An 8,987-nucleotide genomic window follows, 5' to 3' on the forward strand; every position below is an offset into this window, starting at 1 on the left:
TTGTTTTATGTTGAGTCAGAGTCTCTCAGAAGTCTCCCTGTTTTCCTGAGACCTGAAAATAAAAAACAATGTCAATGGAACACACAACGGGCAGTAGCAGTGTAGCTTAGGCAAGGTCGCTGTTCTCTGATACATGCAGCTCTATGTAGGCCTGCAATGTTAACTGTTAAGCCTTAGAGCCTATAGCCTGCCAATTAAATTAATTAGCCCCCTCTTTCGATCTATATATATATATGTAATGTGGTGTCGGTAATAATTAGTGGCAGTAGTGGTGTGATTAGGTGGTTGAATTGATTCTCTATATATTGAATGAAAGACCGTTAACATTTTGAGAGAGAGAGAGAGAGAGAGAGAAGCTTGGCATATGAAGACTCAAAGCTTAGGGTTCCTTCTTTTGTATAATGTTTATGTCTAGCTTTCTAGGGTCTTGGAGAGTGAGCCTCTCTTGCTGCTATGCTGCTGCTGATATGTGATACTTTGTATGTGATTAATGAGAAAGTAAAGAGATACAAAAGCATTGCCTTTTAATTTCTGATATTGGCCTCTTAGACATCTGAGGCGGAGTTATATGTGAGACCAACGAAATAGGAGAGCGCGGATGAGTTCTATTTGAATTGGGATCGACGAGGGACTTTTAGCCATATGTGCTAAAAAAGGGTCATAATTTTAATTTAGATTTTTATTATTTTATATTATAAGTGAAAGTAATTTCTTTTAGGATATTATTTTTAGGAGTCAAATTTCTTTTTTTATTAAGAATTTGTGATTTAATTAGGATCATTAAATGTTATGTAAACTTAATATAAATAGGTTGTTAAGACTATTTGTTTGATAGTTTTGGGAATTGTAATAAAAATTGGAAAGTTATCTCTTTTCACAACTTTGTTCAACTCTTAGTGCATTGAAATTAGTAGAAGTCTGTTATCCTTTTCTCAAGTTCACTTTTGTGTTAACTACGTGCTCCATCACCATCTCATTTTTTTTATTCTCTACTTTCACTAGCTATTTCAACCCAAAAAAAAAAAAAAAAACACTCACAAATATTAGTAATTTCTATAACTAATTATAGTCAAAACTTGGGGTTTTCCACCAAACCCAAATTTCATTCCCTATATGATGTATGGAAAATTCTTCAACGTATATGTGTAGATACATAAAATATAAGAGTATTGTTGTACATATTGGGGATGATTTAGGACTTTGAATATTACACATATGCTTATATGGTATTGGATATCACGCAACATTATTTTCTTAAAAAAAAACGAAAGAAATATAATTATACGCATGAAATACTTCAACTAGTTTTATTTAGAAATAAAGTTTTTATTAGTATATATGTAGGGGCGGCGTGAGGAAATGATGTTGGGGTGAGTTAATTTTAAAATAATATCACTTTGATTGGATCATTTCATTTGCACATTTTTTGGATCAATTTCTCATTCATCCGATATTGATTTTTGTAATATAAATATACTACGTTGATCTATTTTCTTCAACGAAAAAATGATTTGAGACGTACAATACAGCAACAAGAAACGTACTAGAGAACCTCGTATACACAAACAAGAACCGGTCAATGACATTATTTATTCGCACAAAACAAAATATATTTTAAGGAAAAGTACAAGACAACCTCGTACACACAAACAGATCAATGACCTTATTATTTATTCTCACAAAATAAAATATATTTAAGCAGTCAGCTTCAATGTGTTTGCAATGTCAATCACAAACCGATACTTAACATCTGCTTTCAGAAGACGTTCCATGGCAGCGTTCACATAATCGATTGGAATCACTTCAATATCCGGAGTTATTTTGTGTTTTGCTGCAAAATCAATCATTTCTTGCGTTTCTTTCATTCCACCAATCATACTACCTCCCAACATCTTCCTCCCTGTCAATTCAATCCATTTGTCAGAAAATCCAGCTCAAACACCACAAATCTATATTACTCTTCAAGGGTCGTCGCCATTGATTTTTAAGCCTATAAAACACGTGGATTGTGTGAGGAGACTCGACAATAAAGTCTTAACACCAATCAAGCCACCTTTATATTTAGCCAAAATTTATGCATGATTAATTAAATAAGTTATAACATATTTAAAATTACAGTACCAATATGCTTACCCATTAACAAGGGAAAAACAGGTAGCTCAAGTGGCTCCTCAGGAACACCAACCATGACAAGTTTTCCATGATACTTCAATAGACCTATCAATGGCAGCAAAGGGTGCATTGCAGACACTGTATCAATAATCCCATCCAGTGTTCCCATGGCAACCTACATTTTTAACCAAACCCAAGATTCTTTTAGAATAAAATTCGAAAATGATAAAGTTTCCAGCAGTTAATATCTCAATTATCACAATTGCTGAATTAGACACAAAAGGTCGAAGTGGATTTATGGGCTCTACATGTCTCATATGATACACATGAAATCCTGTGCGTACAACTCGGGGATAACTAGGATACCAACTGTTGGGATTCTTATCGTAAACGGCAAAAAATATATACATTTAATCAGTAATTCATATATGTGATAAAATACAAAATATTAGTACCTGCATTTCGTCTTGGTCACGGCTGACCAAAAATGCATCAGCTCCAAGACCCTCAATAGCCTCCTTTTTCTTGTTAGGGGAGGTGCTGATCACTGTGACCTTAACCCCCATAGCCTTTGCAAACTTGACCGCTACATGACCCAGCCCACCAAGACCCACCACACCCACATGCATACCGGGCTTGTCAAGCCCATAATATCTCAGTGGGCTATAAACTGTGATTCCAGCACACAAAAGAGGAGCACCCGCGTTAAGAGGCAAGTTGTCCGGAATACGGACAACAAAATGCTCATCTGCCACCATGAAGTCGGAGTAGCCACCGTATGTGGTGGTTCCGTTGTAGTACTTGTTGGTGTAAGTCGGTATAATTTTTGGACAGTAGCTTTCGAGATTTTCATTACAGTTACTGCAAGAACGACATGATCCCACCATGCAACCTACACCCACTTTGTCTCCAGTTTTGAACTTTTCTACTTTGCTACCCACTTCTGTCACCACTCCCACAACCTCATGCCTACAAAATTAACCAATTTAATTGAGTTATTATGCTTTTATGATATCGGATGCCTTTTTGCATTCAAGAGATTGTCCGCTCGGGTACTCCTACGAGCGTTCTTACCCTCCTCTCACGGATTTCACATCCTGCTTCCCCACTCAACATATAATCTCTTTAGTTTGTGAAAGTTGATTACGTAGATATTTACTTTCCCAAACTAAAGAAGTTATGGGTTCGAGTGGGGAGGAGGATAATTTCTTGAAATAAATCCGAGAGTAGAAACGTCCGTTGAGATACCCAAGATTGAACAATCGTTTTGTATCCACATTAACATTAGTATTCCTACCCTGGAACGAGAGGGTAGATAGAGGATCCCCATTCGTTCTTGATCATGTGGAGGTCAGAGTGGCAGATCCCACAATATAACACTTTGAAGGTCACATCTTTCTCTCCTGTGGCCCTGCATTCGTACACACAAACACACAACCAAACCTGGCAACGTAAGGAGAATGCCGAATCATCTCGAGTGAATCAAACATGTTTTAAGCGAAGAGAGATGGGAATTATTAACCTTCTGGAGAATTTGAAAGGAGAGAGGAGGCCAGATGTGTCTCTTGCTGCCCATCCAAACGCCTCTCTTGCATGTTCTTTCTCCGGAGAAATTGCCATTTAGCAGACAAAATGACAAAGGCTTAATTTGAAGTAGAGTATGAGGTGAGAAGAAGGTTTTGTGTATTTGTGATGTGGCTCGGGATCTGCACGTTAATTAACATATATATATATATATATATATAGCCAGAGTCAGAGTCAGAGTCAGAAAGATGGCGGCTATAAGATCAGATGACCTACATGGTGAGCCAATAACTGGTTGGCCGGGCTGGGCTGACGTACCATGTGAGCTAACGAGCTCCTTGAAAGTTCAATTTAAGTTTATTGCGTCGCCAAGAATGTATGTGCATGTTTGCTTGTAAAATTCAATCCACCATGTAGGTCATCTTATAACTTCCAATAGCGTCAATTCTACTTTTTTTTTGAAAAGTATCAATAGTTTAAAAAAATGTGACGTAATTCCGAATAGCGTTATAAATCATACCTTTTTCCCAAACAACACTAATTATTTCATGCATATCAAAACAAACCGAGATGCATACCAAACAATTTGTGATACAACTGGACAGATAGTATACAAACCAAGATCATACCGTCCAGTCTATTAAGTTTTCTGGACATATATCATACAAATCAACATGATACTAATAGTCTCAAACCAATAACTAACTAGACATCTGACACAATATGAACTCAACAATATCATCTTCTATTCGTCAACCTCTTAAATATGCAACCAATAAAAGAGATAGATATGTAATAAGGTATAGATAGATGCTCACTTTGCTCAAATCTTTGATGAATTTTATATTATGTCCTCTTTACCCGCAAATACTGCACTTATATCTTGATCATCCTTCCCTAATATCCATTTCATTGGTTAATCGAGATGATTTTGAACGTCCCTTTTTCGATCTACGAAGCGTTGGGTCAGCAATCACTACTGCTCTAGTAGTTGGGCCGCTCAGACTGATCTGGAATCGGATTGAAACTTGTTGTATATGTACTCTAGTATAGTATGCTCCCAGTGTGAAATATGGCTCAATAAATAAAGCATAATCCATGTTATTGGCAAAACAACAAGCTATAATATGTGAACACGGACGGTGGAGTAGAAGCCACATGTTGCACGTACAAGTATGTTGATCAGGATTTTCTCCAATACGGACTACGTGACTTCCTCATCCATCCTACAAACCCTTGTGATGACTTGGAATGTAGGTGGATTGTACTTTCTGCCTCTTCGACTTCTCAAGCTTACGACAACATTTAGCCAGAACTAGCGGTGGAAATGTATCTTCTTCCATCGTATACTCTTATGCAAGGATCCCTCCTATGAACAAAGTACTTGTTTATCAGACAGAGAGTCAATTGGACAAGTGTAGTAATAGGCATGCCATGGCGGTCAGTTACATAGCCACGAATGCGCTCTATAAATCACTCCCAATTATCGTTATTGTCAGCATCTACCATAGCATAACATAAGAGAAACAACTTATTATTACCATTAAATGCAACAGCAATTAACAACTTTCCCGTGTACTTTCCATACAAGTGGATGCCATCAATGCTTATAAGCGATCGACAATACTACATGACCAAACATTATCACTCTATTCTGAAAATTTTTGTGACAAAAAATATTTTTTGGTCATCGAAATATATATCTTTTTCCATTTTGGTCACCCTAAGATTTTTCCCCCCAAATGTGTCCCTCAAAAAACAAAATTTTAAAACATAGGTAACCCAGTGATTGAAAAAAACTGACATGGACGTCGGAGTGAACCAACTGTCATTTTGATTATCGAAAAACTTACATTGTCCATTTTGGTTATTGTAAGATTTTTTTTTTCCAAACTCGTCACTCAAAGAACAAAAACTTAAAACAGAGATCACGCACTGAAAAAATTGTCTGGGAAAATGTAGCGCGGTCAAGTTCATCATTTCAACTAGTAACCCGTTCTTATATATTGATGTGCTAAGAATCCCAACAACTAGTATTCTAGTTATCTCTGAGTTGTATGCACGAGATTTTGTATGCATCATGTGAGACATGCAAAACCTATAAATTCACTTCGATCTTATGCGTCCACCTCAGCATTTGGGATAATTGATATATCAACCATTGAAATCTTTATCATTTTTGAATTTTTTTCTAAAAGAATCTCGGGTTTTGTTAAAAATGTAGGTTGCCATGGGAAGTTGGGAACACTGGATGGGATTATTGATAGTGTCTGTAATGCACCCTTTGCTTCATTGATAGGTCTATTGAAGCGTCATAGAAATTGATTGTAGAGTTTGTCCTTGCTTGACCTGTCCGTTAGTTGAGATTTAGTATCCATTTCTATCTTTAATTTTTTTATGAATTTATATATTTATTAATAAACATATAAATTACCCGGGATCTGATCCCATTATGAATTTATCGGAGCGGGTCTGGGCTGGACATAAAAAGAGTTTCAGGAATGCCTTCATAAGTCTCGGGTTCATCTGGATCACCGGGTTTGAAAACCCAGTGTACATCCTTAGAATATACTATGACATTGGGCTAGGCTAGATATGGTATAGATAGTAAGTGGCAAATCGAAAGAATTTGTATTCGATATTTCGATCCAAGCAACTCAAAAATGACATTGAGCCCAAACAAGTTGGTCACTTTACAACCCCACGGCCAGCCCACTTAGCCCAAAAGCCAATGCAGAGAAGGTAATCAAATCAGGCCTATTACTTTTTGGGCTTTATTAACGAAGATAATTATTTATTCAAAAAAATGACCTTACAAATTTTTCCACCCAAAAATGATTGGGTCAGCAACACGAAAAGTACAAGACAATCTCGTACACAAACAAAAACTGCTCAATGACCTTATTCTCACATAACAAAATCAATATTTAGGGGGTGGGCTTCAATGTATTTGCAATGTCAATCACAAACCGATACTTAACATCTGCTTTCAGAAGACGTTCCATGGCAGTGTTCACATAATCAACTGGAATCACTTCAATCTCCGAAGTTATATTGTGTTTTGCTGCAAAATCGATCATTTCTTGCGTTTCCTTCATTCCACCAATCAAACTACCTCCCAAAATCTTCCTCCCTATCAATACAATCCAATTATCAGAAAATACAGCTCAAACGCTACAAACTAATATTGTCCATTTTAGACAAAGACCTACACAACTTTGTTCTTTAAGGGTCATCACCATTAACCAATCAAGCCACCTTTATCTTTAACCATAATTTTCACATGATTAATTAAACAAGTTAATTACATATTTAAAATCGCATGTGCATATGTACTTACCCATTAACAAGGGAAAAACAGGTAGCTCAAGTGGCTTCTCAGGAGCACCAACCATGACAAGCTTTCCATGAGACTTCAATAGACCTATCAATGGCAGCAAAGGGTGCATTGCAGACACTGTATCGATAATCCCATCCAGTGTTCCCATGGCCGCCTACATTTTCAACAAAACCAAAGATTCTTTTAGAAATTTTTTTTTTTTGAAAATGATATAAACTTCAACAATCGATATCTGAATTATCTCAACTATTAGTTGAACACATAAGATCCAAGTGAATTTATGAGCTCTACATGTTTCACATGATGCACACAAAATCCCCTGAGTACAACTTAGCATCTGGGATAGCTAAGATATCCAGTTGTTGGGATTTCTATCATAACCGAAACAAATATATACATTTGATCATTAATCCATATGTTATAAAATATAAAATATTAGTACCTGCATTTCGTCTTGGTCACGGCTGACCAAAAATGCATCAGCACCAAGCCCCTCAATAGCCTCCCTTTTCTTATTAGGGGAAGTGCTGATCACTGTGACCTTAACTCCCATAGCCTTTGCAAACTTGACTGCTACGTGGCCCAGCCCACCAAGGCCCACCACACCAACATGCATACCGGGCTTGTCAAGCCCATAATACCTCAGTGGGCTATAAACTGTGATTCCGGCACACAACAGAGGAGCACCCGCGTCAAGAGGCAAGTTGTCCGGAATACGCACAACAAAATGCTCGTCTGCCACCATAAGGTTGGAGTAGCCACCGTATGTGGTGGTTCCATCGTAGTACTTGGCAGCGTAAGTCAGTATCATTTTTGGGCAGTAGTTTTCGAGATTTTCATTGCAGCTACTGCAAGAATGACATGATCCCACCATGCAACCTACACCCACTCTGTCTCCAGTTTTGAAATTTTCTACTTTGCTACCCACTTCTGTCACCACACCCACAACCTCATGCCTACAAAATTAACCAATTTAATTGAGTTATTATATTTTGATGAGATATATATGTGTCTGTGGATACGATTTTTGCATCTAAGGGACCCTCTTCTCACGGATTTATTTCAGGAAATTATCTTGCCTCCCCCGCTCAAACTCACCCATTACCAAACTAAAGAGATTATGAGTTCGAGTGAGGGTTATTCTGAAATAAATCCATGAGGAGGTGGGTAAGGAAAGGTAGTTAGAGTGGACAATCTCTTAGATGCAAAAACGCATCAATAATATATAATAGAATGCCTACCCAGGAACGAGAGGATAGATGGAGGAACCCCATTCATTCTTGATCATGTGGAGATCAGAGTGGCAGATCCCACAATATAGCACTTTGAAGGTCACATCTTTCTCTCCTGTGGCCCTGCACATGCGCACACACAATGATCTAACCTGTCAATATAAGGAAATGCCGCCGTATCGTATCCGATCCCATTTTCATGCATAAATCCCAGTGAATCAAACATGTTTTAAGCGAAGAGAGATGAGAATTATTAACCTTCTGGAGAATTTGAATGGAGAGAGGAGGCCAGATTTGTCTCTTGCTGCCCATCCAAATGCCTCTCTTGGATGTTCTTTCTCCGGTGAAATTGCCATTTAGCAGAAAAAATCGAAAGAGCTTTGTAGTGCTGTGAGATTATAACAAGGTTTTGTGTATTTCGAGGTGCTTCTGCTTGTTTACATATATATATATATATACAGACAGAATCAGAGAGAGGGCGGCTATAAGATGACGTACATGGTGAGCTAATAACTAGTGGGCCGGACTGGGCTGGGCTGGAGTGACGTACCATGTGAGGTAATAAGCTCCTGAAAGTTTTAGTTTATGTTTATTGCGTGACCTAGCCACTTACGGAATGTATATGCATGTCTGCTCCTAAAATTCAATCCACCATGCAATAAATGTTAATCAGTTGTGGTGGTAATGTTGTCTGTTTCACATTCACCAGTAAAACGCGGGTCAGAAAATGGACATGTGGGTTTTTGATGCCCGCATTTAGGAATCATTTTAGGACTGCG

At 37.7% G+C, this 8,987-nt stretch overlaps 1 protein-coding gene across 1 annotated transcript; it reads right to left on the bottom strand.

Moving 5' to 3' along the window:
* Nucleotides 1–1,694: 1,694 nt before the first annotated feature.
* LOC119999099 lies at nucleotides 1,695–8,635 on the bottom strand. Its single transcript, XM_038846621.1, has 13 exons — nucleotides 8,467–8,635; nucleotides 8,218–8,331; nucleotides 7,419–7,932; nucleotides 6,977–7,130; nucleotides 6,567–6,769; nucleotides 5,178–5,262; nucleotides 4,987–5,102; nucleotides 4,266–4,316; nucleotides 3,635–3,714; nucleotides 3,410–3,523; nucleotides 2,568–3,081; nucleotides 2,134–2,287; nucleotides 1,695–1,900 (listed from the first exon to the last, which is right to left on the bottom strand). Exons 1-13 carry the CDS (start codon nucleotides 8,562–8,564, stop codon nucleotides 1,695–1,697), a joined length of 2,403 nt encoding a protein of 800 aa, XP_038702549.1. The 5' UTR covers nucleotides 8,565–8,635.
* Nucleotides 8,636–8,987: the final 352 nt, after the last annotated feature.

This window comes from Tripterygium wilfordii, chromosome 5, assembly GCF_013401445.1.
Source record: "Tripterygium wilfordii isolate XIE 37 chromosome 5, ASM1340144v1, whole genome shotgun sequence".
NCBI classification, from domain to species: domain Eukaryota; kingdom Viridiplantae; phylum Streptophyta; class Magnoliopsida; order Celastrales; family Celastraceae; genus Tripterygium; species Tripterygium wilfordii.